Source organism: Motacilla alba, chromosome 5 (genome assembly GCF_015832195.1).
Source record: "Motacilla alba alba isolate MOTALB_02 chromosome 5, Motacilla_alba_V1.0_pri, whole genome shotgun sequence".
NCBI lineage: Eukaryota > Metazoa > Chordata > Aves > Passeriformes > Motacillidae > Motacilla > Motacilla alba.
The window spans coordinates 10,829,346-10,847,755 of record NC_052020.1 but is presented as its reverse complement, the minus strand read 5'-3'; the positions used below and the strand labels follow the sequence as shown (position 1 = coordinate 10,847,755).

General features: G+C 40.5%; 1 protein-coding gene across 7 annotated transcripts in view; it reads right to left on the bottom strand.

The window, feature by feature from the left end:
- The window catches only part of DENND5A (DENN domain containing 5A), a 65,944-nt gene that overhangs the window by 16,618 nt on the left and 30,916 nt on the right, over positions 1-18,410 (bottom strand). For 3 of the 7 annotated variants that reach the window (XM_038137367.1, XM_038137368.1, XM_038137373.1), the window contains 10 exons: positions 12,312-12,629; positions 10,781-10,996; positions 9,644-9,878; positions 9,051-9,201; positions 8,313-8,406; positions 6,246-6,353; positions 5,200-5,331; positions 3,525-3,677; positions 2,588-2,692; positions 283-367 (listed from right to left, as the gene is read on the bottom strand). In XM_038137367.1, the coding sequence (XP_037993295.1) occupies positions 283-367; positions 2,588-2,692; positions 3,525-3,677; positions 5,200-5,331; positions 6,246-6,353; positions 8,313-8,406; positions 9,051-9,201; positions 9,644-9,878; positions 10,781-10,996; positions 12,312-12,629 (1,597 nt within the window). The remainder of the gene's footprint in view (positions 1-282; positions 368-2,587; positions 2,693-3,524; positions 3,678-5,199; positions 5,332-6,245; positions 6,354-8,312; positions 8,407-9,050; positions 9,202-9,643; positions 9,879-10,780; positions 10,997-12,311; positions 12,630-18,410) is intronic. The other 4 variants (XM_038137371.1, XM_038137372.1, XM_038137369.1 and 1 more) reach the window with 3 other exon arrangements.

Sequence of the window (18,410 nt, the reverse complement as noted above, 5' to 3'; positions counted from 1 at the left end):
GAGGATGATGTACCAGAGCAACCCTTCTCAAAGCCTATCTCTGAAGCATCAGCTATTTCTGGGTTTCTGACTAACATGGTAGTCAGATCCCAGCCCCAAACAAGTGGGCACAACACAAACCAGTTTATTTTCCATAAAACATACTGAGACAACATACCAGGCCCATATTAAACCTGTAGTAAGCATAACACTTGATTCAGTTATATTGAGTGAAGGGTATTTCCAGGGGAAAACAACTGCTTGGATAACTTTTAATCATCTTCCAGCAGATGCCAATCTTACCTGAGGTACTGAAGCTGCCTGATGTGGTTCTTCTTTGTCTGTTTTCTAAATAATGCAACAGATGTGACCACAAAGCAGACTTGCCCTAAAATTAAAAAATATTAGTTAAAGAAATCACTATCAGCTGAATTTTAAAAAAAAAGTCTGAAACATCATTGAAAGTATCAGCCACAACAAAAACTTGCTTTAAAGACGTTTCTCACTACAAACTCAATGGTAAAAACCAAAAATAAGAGAAAAGAGGGAGGAGCTTGGGAGCTGTAAAGAGGCTGAGAAGGAAAAGCAAGAGTCAGACTACTGGGATGTAATGATTCTGATAACAGGAAAAAGTTATTGGAACTTCTTCCCTCTTAGTTCATTACCATGACAAGAGAACATTCAAAGGCTTGTAAAACGCTGGGGAGTTGCAAACCTGAGGCTGTGACCTGTCCTGTGGGTCTCTCCCTGCCTCTCCAGCAGCAAATGACAAGGGACACAGAGCCAGCCTGAGCAAGACCCACCCAGACCAAGTCCTGCTCCCCTCAGGGTAATTCAGGGCTAAGGATAAATGCTGCCCATTTTTAGAATCTCAAAAGATTCCCCTCAATGTGGTCAGGCAAAGCACCTGCATAGTCACAAATACAATAAGACATCCCAAAATACAAACAGGACAGTGAAAGCTCATCAGCAAAAATATCCCAGTTCTACATTGTAAAAGTAACTTAAAAGTCAGAATTTGGGATGCAATATTTAGGCCAAGATAAATCCATCATATGATGTTAAAAGGTGCACCTTGCTCATTATGTTGCTTTCTTAAACCCTTGGTGGCTTAAAGCAGAGAGTGAGAAAATCTTTCACTGGGAAACTATAAAGATTCTTGGATTCATCATAAAATATTTCACATAATAAATCATAAGCTGGCAAATCTGCAGAAAGGCAGCAGTCAGCAAACAGAGGCTCTCCGGCACGTCGATTGGAATTACTTACAGATAATTAGTATTACTTATCTTCCTAAAGTACTGTATTAACCTGAAACCCCAGTGAAGATGTAGCAATCCTGCATTTCAGAAAAGCTATCATATTATGAGGCCATATTTTATTTACAGCTTTGTGCAGAAAGAAGCCATGACTGTAAAGCAATAGTTGTCAATTCCACACTATCAATTTCATCTAAAATTATCTAAGTGCCTTCCCAGAAGTGCAGTAATGATAGCTCATCTTTAATTTTTTCCTTTTTTTAACTATATTTAAAAATCTCAAAGCATTTCCATCCTATAGCTCCCTGCAGTTGACATAATGAACTATTGACCAGAAGGGATTATTCCAGAAGTGGCACACACCCCTGGAATAGGAAGAATAAATTCTAGAGTGTCTGTAACATCTGTGATGACAAATCTATACAAAAATATGCATTCAGTGGTGAGGAAATGAAAAAATCCATTGTGTCTTGTGTGTACCTGACAGATCCAACACGGAAAGCCAAAACTGCAAGTCTTATTATAAACAGATTAAAAAGAGCATGAAAACATCACCCAGCAAAGAGTTACATCCAAAACTGTGTTTTCTCCCAATAAACACACACATGCACACACAGTCTAGTGTTCAGCAACCAGCTGCCATGGCAAGGAGAACTGCAACAGATCACAGAAAGCAGCAACAAAGGGTCCTGCAGCAAACTGATGCCAACAACCATGATGGATGTGAGGACTCATGCAGTGTCTGCCCGCTCCTTCAGCACCGTGGACCTCTCCTTTAACTTCACCACATAGCAATGATGAGGCAAGCTGCATCTATAAGGGGAAGGAAGACAGCCTAAGGAAAGTAGTGGGATAGAGAATGGGCAAGGGAATAACCAAGGCCTTCTGGAAGTTCAGACTGCTTCAGTCATTAGATCCTACAACAGAACTCCCCTGCATCGCTCGGGACAACGGAAGGCATGGATTCCCTCTGCATGTGGAAAAATCAGTAGGCAGCTAATGTAGGACTACTGGGGATCATCAGCAGGGAAGAGGTAAAAGCAGGGATTGGTGGAAGGAAAGCCATCCTCATTACTATGGTCAGTTGAGAAAGAAGAGTCTTCCTTGGCTCATTATTGAAAAATAAAATTGATGTATGAAACAGCAGGCTTTTGCATATTTCATAAAGGCCAGAGCACACAGAGAACTGATGGTGCTTTTTTACTTTTCTTTTTTTTTTTTTCAACTCTGGATGATGCTGTGAGATACACTGCACTTCCTGCATCAGGCCTCTCTTCTATTCCACCACTCTATCTATTCCACCATTCAGCACTGCTTGCCAACATCTGCAATCAATCCAAAGCATTAACCTTATGAAGGGTTGGCCGTCTGGTGCTCTGAAAGGCCCAAATCTGGGTTGGAGCAGAGTAAACTGATGCTCTGTCTTCTAAGACGAAAGCAGTACAGCTTCTATCCTAAGTGATATACAAGAGGGAAGGGAGAGAATCACATGATAAATCTTCACATAGAAAAATGTTGTATAGCTTGACGGAGAGCAGAGTTAAACACTGGTGTTTGGCTGCTGGGAACACAGATACTGGGTTATAGTTGTCTGGATTATGAACATTAATTCTTAAAAAAAAAAAAAAGAAGTTATAATCTTCTCCACCCTTGCTACTCCTTTGTACAAGGGAGGAGTAAAGTTGGTAAAGGCCCTCTAAACTCCATCTTGTCCCACAAGTGACTCCAAACAGAAGAAAAAAACAATTATTAATTTCACACAAAACCCCAATACCTCTAGCTAGTGATCTTGTAATCATAATTTAAGTACCCCTACAGCACCCAGGAAGAACAAAAACAGCAAGACTGTTACTTTAAAGTACTAAATTATCCTTCAGGAAAACAATTCCCCCATCCCACTGACAGCAACTTTAGGATAGGCTGCCTTGAAGCCTATGCAACTTCATCAATAAAACTATTAAGAACACAGCAATAGTTGGGGTTTTTGTACCATCTTATTAAAGAAAACTTCCAAAACCCACAAAAGCAAATGAAAACCTCGGGTTAAATGGAGAATCTTCCAAGAAGTCATCTGTGGAACACATCTACAGGTGCACTTGCACATATCCCACAACATGGAGACACACAGGGGGTGGGAACTGACATAAAAAAAGACTGCAGGACACAAGAGTATTTTAACACATCTACATACACACTAAAGGGGTCCTCTGAAAGCAGAGAGAGGAACAGCACAACACAACTTCAGGAAAGTGTGCTCTGCAATGTACAGGAATATTTATTCCTCACCTGTTTGACTTGCAGACCGTGGCTCCATATTCTTTCCAAGAGGTCACACAGACTGGCTATCAGGGTGTTCTCTTCCACTCCTGTGATATTCACTTCACCATGACCAAGCTCCACAGCTTCTCGACCCATTTTCTCAACCAACATCCTCTTAGTCTCAAAAAGACAAGGCAAAAGAGAGGTAAATCTCTCCCAGAAATTTCCAAGATCACTTACACTTTTAAAATGACCAATAAGGAAGCACATGATAACGAAGTTTTGGCAGAAAAACTGGCTGTATATTATGTATTTCTGGCATTAGTGCAGACCTGCCCTTCTTCCATCCCTGGTTTTCAAGCCAGAACAGCAGCAGTGCTCATCTTCTGTTTTCCTAAGAAAGGGTTTGCAAACAGGCACATCATCCTCCACACAGTGACCCCAACATAGGGAACAGCAGGTCACACATTAACAAGCTGGATGCTCAGCAGCAAGGCCACAAAACACAGACCTTGGGCACTTTGACTACTGGATGCACTCCCCAAGAGCAGGACACTTTGTCCACGTCCTCCCAGGGGAGGTGAATGCACCCAAGTGTTTCCAAGCAGCACAGGTATGCCATTCCTGGGAGATGCTGCTCTGCCAGAAGGGCATTTGGATTCAACCAAACCCATTCTGGAGTGCACCACCTGACCTTCCCCACGAGCCACGTTCTCCTAAACTGTGCACAATTTCATACTGGCCAACAAAGCCTTCACCAGCTCCTGAAGTACAGCCTTCCAGTCACAATGTATTCATCATACAGCCAACTGGAGGAAAAAATGGTGAGGGAATCAGTTCCACTTGTCTCTTCCTCATGTTTTCATCTTTGTTCCTATTCTAGACTCGCTTTCAAATCAAGAATACTCCCATAAGAACCTCTGCACAGTCTTGCTGGAGATTAACAAGTCCCAGTTAGCCCCTAGCTGCTTCTCCTCCTCACTCCCTCTGGCAATTTCTCACTGCCACAGAGACAAGTCTACCTCAAAAACTTTCACCATCTATTGTGGCTCTATTGAGGGATGGGGATTATTTGGACAGTTCCATAAAGTGAGATCAGAAGTAGATGCACACATTAAATAGAGTTTTATGAAAAGTTGTATATAATTACTGTAGTACCTCCACTGACTTTAGGCAATAACATGTCTATTTCATAATTAATCTCTTTGCTGTATTTTTATAAACATTAATATTTGCTTCAGATTTTGTTGTCAAATATATACTGGTGACGCATGTGTACAAATTAATGTCAAATTTCTTTGCTAAGTGCTTAAAAATGTACTCCTCAGAAATGTAGGTATGAGAAAAGCTGCTGTATTTTCCCCACAAGCCTCTCTTTTGGACTATTCACTCTCATTGAAATAGTACTGTCTCATTAGTTATAACTGAAATGTGCTATAATAGACTTGGGCAGCAGGACGGTAAAGACCCTTCAGAATATTCAATCTCTATCATAAATCTGCTTGATAAAGTCTCTGCTCCTTGCAGAATTTCTGAATACATTACCTCTTCATTAATTTCTCACCACCATGCAAAAATCCTTCTAGGGATAAAGCAGAAACAGATGGCAGAAAAGTGGGGGGGGTTCAAACATCCTGGATACAAAACGGTCCAGAAAGGATGGATATGAGGTGCAGGAGAGCAGGATTATTCTTTGTATTACCTTATTTCTGCATTCCTTCAACAAGCCTTCTACAAACTTCCAGTTTGTTTGTGCAATCACTGATGGAGAGAGGTTAGAGAGCTTGGGCTGCCGGATGGTGCTGCCCAGGTTCCTGGCTTCTTGGATGTACTTCTGGATTGGGGCAGAAAATGGACACAGACAAAAGTGCAAGTGAGACTACGTGGCTGAGAGAAAAAGGTAAACTTATCTTTATAACCCACACCTCTGGAGTGAGGAGGAAAGGATCTCCTCTTTCAGAAAAGGCCCATTTTTTATCCAGCATTTTTTAGGGCTGAGACACCTAAACTGCTATTTCACCAGAGGTCAAATTCCCATTTATACTGTCTACCTAGTATTAGAATGCATGTTGCTGAATTACAAAAACACAATACAGACTGCCAAGGATATTCAGATGCATAGAGATTCAACTACGCCCTGTACCACTGCCAATTGTCCTTTTATTTCTTTCATTTCAATGAAAATTTGCAAAAACAACCCAGACCAAGAGCATTCAAGTGGCAGACTGGTCTACATGGGGACTGCAAAAAAACTTTGCTCTTTCAGGAAGCAGCTGCAAAATGCAAATGATAGCAACATCTCTCAGCTGTGAACCAGCTGCACTTTGAGGAAAATGATTTCCTGAACTCACTCTAGTCAAAAGCTCTTCTGCTCCTGTACCTGCCTATAACGAGTTGCCATAGTTTTTACCCCAGGGACAAAGAGTGATATAACAAATATTTTGGATATTGTGATCACAGGTTGGTTGGGGCACAGCTAACTGAGAATTGGTGATAGAAAGAAAGCCCTGTGCAGGCACTGATGGAATACTCGGGATTAGTACATATATCAAATTAACAGGAAACCTCTCTAGCTTACATTGAAATAATGACCAACTGAAACGTCAGTAAATAAACCTGTCAAACACAACAAAGAGGAAAAACCCCACCTTCTCCACTGGCCTTGCACTAAAGAGCTATGATATATACATTTAATTATGCATCTTTATCCAGAATTATGATTACAGTCATATTGTGCATTGGACATACCAGATAATGCTCTGACACAGATTTTATAGAGGGCATGAAGGGCCAATCATGCTGGTCCCAGTCTAAACATAACTGCAACTGAAGCTCTGACATGGAAAAGTCCAGGTGCTGGCAGGATAAGTTGGTAGCAAAAAGCCAAGCAGATGTAAAGTGAAAGTGGTAAGACATATGAAGTAATAAAAGCAAGCATGCAAAACAGAAAAGGAGAAGAGTGAAGACATAATACAATGCAGAACTCCCAAGCATTCAACATAAACAGAAATTCGTAAGTAATGAATCTGAAAGGAAAAAAGAAAAGATGGTGTTAAATCAGTGAATTGGTGTAAACTCTGCCCTCCACTGGGCACAAATGTTTGCAAGTAAAAAGTCTCCATTGCATAGATTTTTGTTGGCTGCCACAAAGCTTCAATTTGTTTCAAACTCCCAGCACTGCAGTTTGACACCTCCTGCTCAGCCTGACCCTCAGTGTTCATCTCAGAGGAGCTCCCTCCCCACTCTCAGATTTACCGTGGAAGTCTGAGGTTCACCCAGAGGAGGGGCCAATGTTCAATCACCATTATGTCATCAAAGAGGCACAGCATAAACCCTAAACCAACAGCACCATTACCACTGGCACTTGGTACCCCCAGCTGAGCCTGTACTTCAAAATATTTATTCCTCAGATATTTTTTGCCTTTTGCAAGAGAATAACCCCTATAGGAAATGAACTTGTGAGGAATCAGTTAAAAAAACAAAACAAACAAAACACCCCAGAGACCAGAGGTAGATTTTTGCCTTTGTAATCAGCTCAGAAGTTTACATGCTTTAACAATTGTGCTGTTTAGCACAGTAATGAGGTTAGAAATCAACTACTATTCATTTCTGTTACATCTAAGTAAAAAGCACTTTAGAGTTAGCTGAGCATATGGAACATGTCAAAGCCAGAAACTACTCGTAGAGGTTTTTTATTATGCAGACATTTTTCTCTTACAGGGTTATGGATGACAGAGATGACACTATAATTCAACAAAATTTTAACAAACCAGTAAGTAAATTCCAGAACTGAGTACACTAGGAAGACAATTAAATCCATCACTACCATAAAAGGATGAACTGAACAAACACACTTGAGTTTCAAAACACTATCCTAACAGACACAAGACTACCAAAATTGAAAATTAAGATTTTCTAAGGATATTTAACAAGGTAAGAGAATATTGTTTTCAATGAACAACACACAAACAAAAGCAAAACTCTGGGGTTAGTAAACAAACACAAAACCTCTAATATTTTGAGCCAGTCTATTCTTGGAATTACCCATAAATCAACACCTGGTGTAACAGTTTGCAGTCTGTACCATACGAATCAGAAACTGTGCTGTAATTAGTTCACTTCACCCAGATCTTTCAAAACCACTTCACCACAAAGAAAAACTGTGTCAGCTGTAGGAGCAGTGGTGAGAGATATTTATCAGTTCAGAAGGTGGGTAAATCAGCATCAGACTGCACTGTGCAAAAACAGCCAGCCACAAATGTGACAGTATGGGTGGGCTTCCCACTCTCACCTTAGCAATGAGGTTGTCTCTCACTCTGTCACATTCAGACTTTTATTATGGTCTACAGAAGACACTTAGGCCAAAAGGCCATGCTCCTGATTTTAGGATGAACTTAATCCCTCTCTAAAGGTGGTTATCTTTCCTCCATCAAACACACAAAAGAAACACAGGGTCACTAAGTTATTCAGAGATGGGAAATAGACAGCTGAAAACTAGTAATTTCCCTTTTCCCACTTATCCCCTTTAAAAGAAAAAAACAGAAAAAAATTGAAATAATGTGATTACTTTTTCAGAGAACTCTCCTATATGTGGGATGAAATAATTTTGTCCTGAGAAGGGGCAAAAATGACATAACTTTTATAATAAGAAAATCAAGTATTTTTGGTGTGCTACTTCATTTGTATTAAATACACTTAAGAGAGAGCAGACACGAGCTGCAAGTAACTGTCTAGACATTTCATAAAGGTTGCAGAGCATTTCTCAGGCCATTAGGAAAGAAAAAAATCAGATCTCTAGAGCTGAGCAATTTTCACCTCTCTCTGGTCATTGTCCAGACGCAGGTGCTCCGTGTGCTGCTTCTGTCTGTCCTTGCGCCTCCACTGAGCAGGAGCGTTCCTTTTTGTCCACCTACACGTGGGGAAGAACATCAGCCAAGTGTCAGGAGGCAGAGGAAGGGCAGAGGCAATCAGAGGTTTCCACTTTATTCTATACATTCTGCACATTCTGAACATGCTGACATCAGTTACATCAGCCGAAGCGCAGCTGCAAACACACACAGAGAATCTCTGGAATATTGGGCAACCAAAATGTTTTAGAATATTAGATCACATACATTTGCTCTGTATTTTTCCTTTTTTTTTTTTTTTTTTCTGGTCACAATTCCAAGGAAAATTTAAGCATTGCCCCTCCTCCTTCAAGGTTTTTATAAGAAAATATCCTAAAATATTTGGTAGTTCCTACATAAGATCAAATAAGGAGATCTGTTTTTATATTGACATAATTGCAAGTAACTCTAAGTACACAAACTATCATTTCAAACATAAGAGAGCTTTCTTCAATAAATTTGCTTCAAGAAGTCTGTATTTAAAAAAGAAAAAAAAAAACAAACAAAAACCAAACCAGACATAGCAGAAACCCCACCCCACATCATCTGACCTGCTCCCACTTGAAAAAAACAACCCCAAAACTGACTTTGCTTCCTAAGATCTCTGCTTTAGTGCTGTTCTATAGATCTTGCCAAGATTCAGCACCTGTTGCCTTAGCTTACTCACTTGTTGCTTGCTGGGCCAGTGGATAAAACATCTGACTGAAGCTTAGGAAAAAATCCAAGCTCGTATTTCCCTTGTCCAATTTTCATGTCCAGCAAGTGAGGGTGAACTGCAGTGTGATCTATTTTTGCCAGCCTTAATTCAATAGATTTCTCTGAAATAGTAAGAAGGTTAAATTTTTAAGGTGTTTTAATCAGACATGTATCTATAAGCACATATCTCCAATTAAAAGTAGATGTCAATTTAAGAAAGAGGTGGAAGTTGCTTACTGATTTCAACAGGAGCATTAATACAAGAGTGTTTCTGACATCAAAGAATGCCACCAAAAGGAGACAAATGTTTATCTTCTTAAGCTCAGGCATCTTTCACACACAAAGCATGCAGGAAAACATCTGAGTTCTACTTCACATTAATTTCATCTCACATCTCAACATCACAGAAAATGTTTAGTCCCCTGTTTAAGCTCTACATCTCTGCCATTTTGGTCTGGTTTTTTTTGAGGTTTCAAAGCATGAATCATTACTTAATCTAATGTCTACAACAAACAGCAGTGGCCAGATGCACTAATTGTCAAGCAAGCGCCTCGTGGCCCTTACCAGCCTCATCAATGGTTGTGCACTTTTGATACATAGATGTGCGCAGAGTCGGTGTCCTGACGTTGAGCAGCCTGATTTTATCCACCCTGGAATCAAAAACTCTCAAAACGGGGTCTTTGTCATCTTCATCGTGGCACATAATCTTATTGTCAATGAAGGATGCAAACATTTGGGTCTCCAGGAATCTCGAGAGGAAAGGCAAGTAAGGTTCAGGCTGGTCAGACAAGAAAGAAGCCTAAGAGACAGGAAGAGAGAAAAGTGTTTGGGAGTCTGCAAAGAGAGAGAAACATCCACCAGAAGCACCAATTTTTCTGATCAAGTATGTATTTTGGTGCCATTTAAAGACTGGTTTTATTATACACATCAATTCTATCCCCAGAACAAGCAGTCTGTATGAACTTTTCAGCATCAGGACAATCACCTACTGTACAGCACAATAACTGGTACACTGTGATTTTAGCATTTCCTTCATCTCCTAAAAATTTCAACAGGATGCCATCAAACCACACCATCAGTACTGCAGGTGTGCAGATTTGGTACTTCTGGCTGGGCTCACAGCTTGTGAGATCCATGGGGATCTTTTCATGCAACTTGGTGGGAACCACGTGAGTGCTTTAGCAGGCAGTGCTGCAACAATCTCCACCCATGTGAGCTCTCCTGCTGACAAGTATCTCCAGCAAAGAAGACAGAGCAAAAATTTGAAGAACTGGGTCTTATGTTTCTCTAAAAGAGTTAGCAATACATTTGGTACACATGTATATAGGTATTATTTGGGTCATTACTTAATTCATTAACGTATTTGGCAATTCCTCTGGTTAAAAATCAAACAGTTTCCACTTGTAATATTTAACCTTAATGTGGAGGTTAGCCCTAAAGTCAGCCTTTCTAAGCTATTTTTCTAGGGCAAGCTGCATTTTTCTACAGTATCCTTAAAAGAGTATCTTCAGCTCTTTAGGTCTGCATTTGTATATACTTTTCCACATACCTAAGATGTGACTTTTTTGGGAACACTGAAATTCAAAGAAGAAATTACCATTTTGAAAGCACAGTTTTCCATTTGATGACCCAACACACAAAGCTTTAAGTTTGAACACTGTTTTACCTCTCATATCAGTGTACCTTTTTATTACAACTTACTTTATCAAAGTTTTGCATCTGTTCTCTGTTTGTAAACCAGGATTCCTTGTCCTGACTGGGCTGAATGACAAACACTTCATAATCTGCAAACATTTGTGTGAAGCGGTTGGCAAAAACTTCCCGAATCTGAATGTTCAGCTGGTAAATCTTGAATTCTTCTTCATCACACTGAATTTTAAGATCCTTTTTGCTACTGGTCTCTTCTCGTACCTCCAGCTGAAAAAGAAAGGGAAAACACAAATCATTTGTATTGATGCTTTGTCGGGTATTCCAGGTATAGAAGATTTTCATCTGCCATTCAGTTGCTACTCTTCAAGCCAACATTTCAAGAAAGAAAAATACTTAAAGAGCAAAATCAAAAATAATGCAGACAGAAACCTTTGCCTAGAAAATTTCTCATAATAAACCAAAACTTACTTCAGAACTGTTTGCACTGGATATGTTTTGGATTTAAAAAGGGTAAACAACAACCATATGCATGCCCATGTATGCCACAGACTTCAATTACTTTCTCTTACCCTTCAATCACCTGCATAGGCTTTTCAGAGGTTCTCACAACCCCTAAAAATCTGCATATTAGGCAAATCTATACCTGGTGTGAAACAGCTCCAGGTTTAGAACTGTTAAACACATACCAGCTTTCAAATGAAGTCAGAAATGCACAGTAACAAGAGGCTGTGCATGGCTAGTAGCCAACTCCCTGTAGCCTAAGCCCTTAGCAGTGTAAATCACAATTCCCCACTATACAGCTCAAAGTAATCTTTAAGAAAAGAAAAGGCATTTCCAGTTATCGTGTGGGCTAAAATTTATGAAAAAAGCAATAAAATTAAGATATTCAATTCACAGGGGGAAAAAAATCACCAACAGTGAAAGTCTTCATTCCACAAAAGCTCAAAAAACTCCCAGGTCTTTCAGGTAGTATATTTTATGCACAAAGGGCTGCCATTTGTTTGTTGTTTCACAACTCTAATGACTCAAAAAATCCAATCAGGATCACCAAGTGCATGTCCATTTGCTGGGAATCAGACACTCATGAACTCTACAGCATTACCCAGAAAAAGCATCACAGTAACCCCATTGTAAATATATGTAATACATATATATATGTATTACATATAAGCAAAATTATATATATTCTACACAGAATGAAAAAGATATTTATAGAAACCAAGACTAGATGCAAACTTCAGCATTATCTAGATGTCAATTTTAGCCACTTAATTCATTAAAAAGTGCTGCCAATTTAGAATAAATCTTAAAGAATAAAAAAGGCAAAGTGCTATTTTTAAACACATTATCTCAGTAAAGAAACACTTGGTGGATAGCAAAGGTTTTCCCAGATGCTGCAGGGTTAAATCCCATTCACTCTCTCCCCTAAGCTTGTCCTTGTCTCTACAGGTGCTCACAAGGTTTGAGAACATGTTGACAGAGAGTTCCTTCTAGTGAAGACAGACATACAGCATCTTTGGACCATGACTCCAGACCATCTGCCACTGCAGGACCAGAGAGTGCAGCTCATTTCATGTCTTACCTTTTCCAGACTCACACCTGTTCTTTTAACAAGTGCTTGGAGTCTTGCAATAGTCTCATTTTCCTTTAGCAGCTCATAGGAATTCAGAGGTGATCCTGCTATGTTCCCATTTCTTTTATCAGAAACCAGGTCACATGCTCTGAGGCTCTTCATCTTAGAGGCACTTTCACTGCAGTGCAGGTTTCCCTCAGGTGGAATTCCAAAAGCCATCAGAATCTCTGAAATTTCCTGAATGAACTCAAGTTTATTTGGAAACTGGGGTAGATCTTCTGGCAGCTCGATGAAATGGTTGTCTACATCCACAAAGCACAGGTTAGCCTGGGATTTAATTTAGAACAGGACACCATTACAGCATCACTAAGCACATTACTCAACTTTGGGATTTGTGCTTATTTAAAGATTCAAATACATTTGCATTTGTTCGGTTATTTTGTAAAACAGAGTTGCCCTAACCATAATTGAACTGGTTGGTTGGCTCTGAAGAATGTAACACAACACTTACATTTCCAGGTCTTTTGAGGAGGTAACTGAGAAAGAAGACTAATTTTACAGACATTTACTATGTACAAAATAGATTATAACATAAATTAGGTACAGGTGTGTGCTTTTTTCATACATGTACAGGTAAATTTTAACTACAGGATATATGCAATTCTATTTTACACATGTTTGTATGTAAGCAGGTGACTGCCTGTTGTTCAGATTATCAGTACATTTCTCTAAAAGATTTAGCAAATTTCAATCTAAAAGGCGTGCTGATACTGCAGAAGTGCAATGAAGTTATCTTCTTTTTTCACAAGCAACAAAAGGGAATTGCCTGACAGCTAAGCAATTCTTTGAATGAGAAAGTTTGTTTCCAAGGGGAAAAATTAAACCAGCTAGTTTCCATTCTGTTTTTCTGTTCCCATCTCCAACTCATTTACCACCAAAAAAGACCAAGGTGAGAAAAAAAAAATAAATAAAAACCACCTATGTGGCTTCTACAGCAAGATCAAAAGAAGCTCTGCATCTTTCAAGGTTTACCTCACTCTTTATTTGGCAAGCAGGAAGGTTCCCCTTTTGGCTTCTGCATTGCAAAATCAAATGGATTCAAGACATTACATAACTACACACATCACAGCAAGAACCCCAGTCATGTGTGAAACCTGCCTGGAAAGTTAAGAACAGAGAAGTAACTTTGCTCTTCTGTAGAAGCATTTCAGTTTCTCTTCACTGCAGAATCAACATGGACTGTCACTGTTCTGTTTAACCTTCACTATACAAACCATTTCACCCAGATTGTGGGGTACTTCCAACCTAACTGCATTGCATCATCCTAGGAGCCATACCTGAATTCAGGCCTCACTACAGCTTGGAAGGAAAGACACTTTTCAGGTCTATGAGAACTGACATATCCAGTTAGTTCCTGTGATTCAGATGGAAGCACCACCACCACAATTGAATTGGAAAGAAATAATTAGAAGATATCAACCTCACATGGAATGAATGGTGAATGATCCCAGAAACCAGAGCTACAAGGAGTTCTGGTAGGAATTTCTGTGGGACTGGCCACAGGTAGACTAGAATAAGCTGTGCCTGATGAGACCTGTTGCTTTAAGTAACCTTATGAAAATATACATTTAGTATTTGTGTCAGGTGTCTACAGAACAGAGGGTGTCAACTCTCCTTAAAACACAAATATCTTATTGAGCTTCAGCTTTTAAACTGAAAAAGGAATTCTTAAAGCAGAACTCCAGTGGACATATTGCACCATAGCTTGCACAGGGCTAGTCCAGTTCATGCCCTGCTACAATACTACCCGTAGCTACAAAGGAAAGCATAAGTCCAGTTCTCTATTTCCTAATGTTCTAACATTTCAATGTGGAGATTGATTTCTTCTGCTCAAAGGAAAGCACACAAAACAGTTTAATACCTCTTGTACAGATCCTTTACTGGAAATTAAATCACAAATTGAATTAGGTGTTGCAAAAGAATCCAAGGTCGATCAAGAGAATTGACACACTGATTCTCCAACAGTTTCTAGTGCACCTTAGAAAAAGTTTTTCTTTTTATGCAGGGCAGGTGTGATGGCTGAAATTCCCCTAATATCAGCACTGCTCCAAGGCAGCATCTGCAGCAAGCACCTGAACTGAGGAGCTTCAAGGCTCCCACTGTACCCATGGTTCTGTGACAATCAGAAGTCAAGTCAGCTGGCGTTTGTCAGAAACACTGTAAGCACTTCAAGACAGGAGAGAAAGAAAGCTTTGAAACCAGGCACAATGCCTACCAATCAGTGCTGAGGGAGAAACAAAAAGCATTGAATTTGCCTCAAGCAGTCTGCAAAATGGCAAGACAGACTCAATAAGAAACTCTTCAAACAGTTTAATTGTATTACTTCCTTTTACAACTTTCTTTAATTGATGCCATTCAACTTTCCTTCCTTTTTGGATCAGATTCTGCAGAAAACATCACTCTTGCTTAGTAAGTTTGGTTGTAACCACAAAGCACTTGGCCTAAAAGAAATCAAACATTAACCTTACCAATGCAGAAATCCTAATCCTCACCCAGAAATTCAACTCCTTTCTAATGGAAGAAAAAGCCAAATTCAATGCTTGCTAAAATTGCTTATAAATATCTGGGCTAACACCTGGTTAATTCTTCCAATATGTGATTTTCCCTTCTGCAGGTCTCCTCTCTAAGAGCAATACACACAGTTTAAACACTCTGAGCTCCTAATAATGACTGCTTATCATGCAACTTGTAATTACATTTTCCAGACACTGGCCTATATGGAAGCGTTTTTTAAAAAGTCAGTGTGCAGCAACACTCTAAATAGAGTGTAAAGAATATTTTCAGGGACACTCTGCAGTTATTCAGTGCCTGGTTAATAGCACATAAGATAGAGGACTATCCATAAGCAAAGATTCCCTGGGTGACTTTAGCCTCTCTGAACTCAGGGAAGCTGAGGTCCTCCTCAAGAATTGCATACAAACTTCTGAAAAGGTCATGCTCCTCAGGGAACAGAAATGGCAAAAACATCTCCATGCACAAGCCCTTCAAGAGGTACCAAAGCAGTATTTTTCTGTGAAAATGAAATCTGAAGTACATCAGTGACAGACGCCAGAGCAGTCAATCTCACTCTGCTGCTCCACTGTACATCCAACAGAATGGAATACAGTAAGGATAGAGGGCTCCCCTCCTTAAAAACTAAGAAAAATCACAAGGCACTTATTATTTATGAAATTATGGTCATCCAAAGCATTTTGGATGCTAGGAACTGGGCAAGTACACAAAGCAGAAAAATAGAGGAGTTCTCTGGCCACAAGGGCTTAGTTATTTTGCCTCTGGAGGCAGCACAGCTGAGTGGGCTGTGAATAGCTGACAGCTCCCTACGTGGATACACTGTTCATTATTTTACTCACACAAAACTAAATGATATAAAGACAAGATACTTGGCAACATGCCTAAGCAGAGATATAACTGAAAGAGCATCCTTAAGCTAGTTACTTGGTATTTCAGGTCTCTAGACCAGTCATATTCTTTTATTTGTTGCTTACGTATCAGTTTTCTTATCAAAAGAAACCCCAAACAGTTATACACCACTTCACTTCAGCAGCAGCTTGTCACAGGAGAGGACACATTACATCACCTACAATAAAAGGTTCTCCTGAGACATTACACTAAGGAACAAGGATGTCACACCCTAACTTAAAAACCTGTCCTTCCCATAAACTTTTAGCATTCCAAGTAACAGGGTGTCCAGGTGAAAGCCTTAGAAACCCTAGAAATGTGAATCTAAGCAAATCAGTGCCAGTGCCTGGCTCCCCGAGGCCAACAGCACCACCTTCCATGGCCTTAGTGGGGTCTGGAGCACACCCATCCATTCCAAAAGCAAAAGACAATTGCAATTCTTTAGTCTGACCTCAGGTACAATAAGGGCCAAAGCCCCACACAGATCTAGCAGGGCCTGCATCAAGCTCACATCCTTCCTTTCAGCTCTGCTCAACAGCACAGAGAAGGAAATGATTTAGCTTCTGCTTGAATACAGCACTGAAAGACTGAAGCCCACTCATCTCCAGCCTGCATCACCTTTGAGCACTTGGCCCCAACCTTGCAAACAACCACCCAGGACACAGAGCACACAGAGAACGTGGACGTGCAGCTCTGTACACACGTGGCTGACTTGTGGCAAGTGTCTACAGAGGGCCTGGGTTCTGCAGGATGCTCCTGTGTCACTCCTGTAAGCAAATGGGGACCTGCAATAATTGTCAGCACTGCTGTACTTCGTGCCAGGCCAGAATTTGGGAGTGAAGCAGCTTACAGCTCAAATCCATCGCAGCCTCCAGAAACTCCTCAGGTGGCTGCTCACACTGCAGCACAAGAAAATATAAAACTGAGGTTTGTCAATAAGTTTGCAGTATTATCAAGGATCAAAGCAGCAGCAGATAGCCTGAGAATGCACTCAAAGCAGTGATGATCTTTCAACAATTATCTTGGTCTAATATGTTCGCATCAGAAGAAAAAAGGCTTTTCAGGAGACCTTTATCTCGTGAAACAACATACAAAACTAAAAATCACAGAATTTCTTCAGGTTTAGCACTGAATCATCCTTTTAATGGCTGAAATAAAAACACTGAGAATATACATAATCTGTCTTATACTAGCAGAAAAAATGCATTTTAGGTTTTAAAGTCTTTCAACTTTTCTAACAGGAAAAGCTATTGCCCAAGACCCTTGGGATCACTTCATTAAAAACAGGCTTTTTAATGAGATACTACTCTGTTTGATTTCACCAGTGCTGGAAAGTCAGCATGGCTTATTTCCACTGAAAATAATTTCAATTTCTACCATTCTCCTAAATTACAGCGGTGAGACATAGACACAAACCCTGCTGCATGAAATGGTTTAACTTGCTTGTTAAAAATGTATTTCTGTAGCACTGCAGAAGTTTCTTTAGAAGGAAATGCAAACACACATCAAAAAACCCTATCTTACTCCAGTACTTGCTAGGTTTGTGATCTGGGAGGAAGCTGCTAAAACCACTTCTATTGATCAGTTTCACTGATAAACAAAGCACACTTTTTGCCAGCAACACCTGAAACAGCTACAGGTTCTTCCCTTCCCCTTTGACATCTGCAGCACCCCATCCTAGCACAGCTTTTGCCATGCCCTCCCCTTCCCTTCTGGGCTCCTCGCACGGCCCTGATGCAGCTGCCAGGGAAACCACAAGGATGCTCATGCACACACTGAGCCCTCAGAAAAGCAGCAGCACCCGTGAGAACGAGCACTCTGCTGCTGGCATGCACAAGAAACTCAACTCCACACCAAACCCCAGCATTTCCTGGCTCCACTGGGCTACAGAGTCAGCTCTGCAGGTCATTGGTGGTCTTCAGTGAATTCTCCATCAGGGACTTTCTGATCTACCCAAATGTCCTAGGGTGACGTTATGATGCTTGTATCCCCGTTTGTGTGTTCTGTTTATGCTGGATATTATGTTCTGTGCCTTCAAGCCTGGCTCTGAAGAGTGAATGTTTTGTTTTGGGTTTTGTTATCAGCTTGCTCCCCCACGGCTGGCGGGACACAGAGACAGGGAGTACATAGGGCAGCTTTTGCTTTTTGCTGGGCTTTTTGCTTTGCTCTTGCTCTGGCTTCTGCTTGCTCCTGCTTCGCTCTTGCTTTTGCTTCTGCTCATTAGTTAGTTTAGCTAAGCAGTCCGAATCTTTTTCTCTGGACTGTTTTTTTTTTTTTTTTTCCCCTTTTTGGAACTACTCGAACCTGCTCTGGACTGGGACCTGGAAACACTAAGAACTTGCACCTCGTGGCTTGCAGCAGCCATCCCCAGCACCAGAGGGACTGACAACAGAGCAACCACCCCCCAAGAGAGACTTTCTGAATTTGTCATTCTTTTCAGAGTGGTGAAGGAGTGTTATCATCCAGTATTGTTCATTCTGTGTGCTGGGGGGTGCTGTGCCTGTTAAATAAACAGGTTCTTTCCACTTCTCTCCGAGGAATCCTTCCTGAACCGGTTGGGGGGAAGGGGTCGTGCGGGTTTGCTTTCTGGAGGGGCCTCCTTTTGCAGGTTTTCTCCCAAATTTGCCCTAAACTAGGACACCAAAGAAC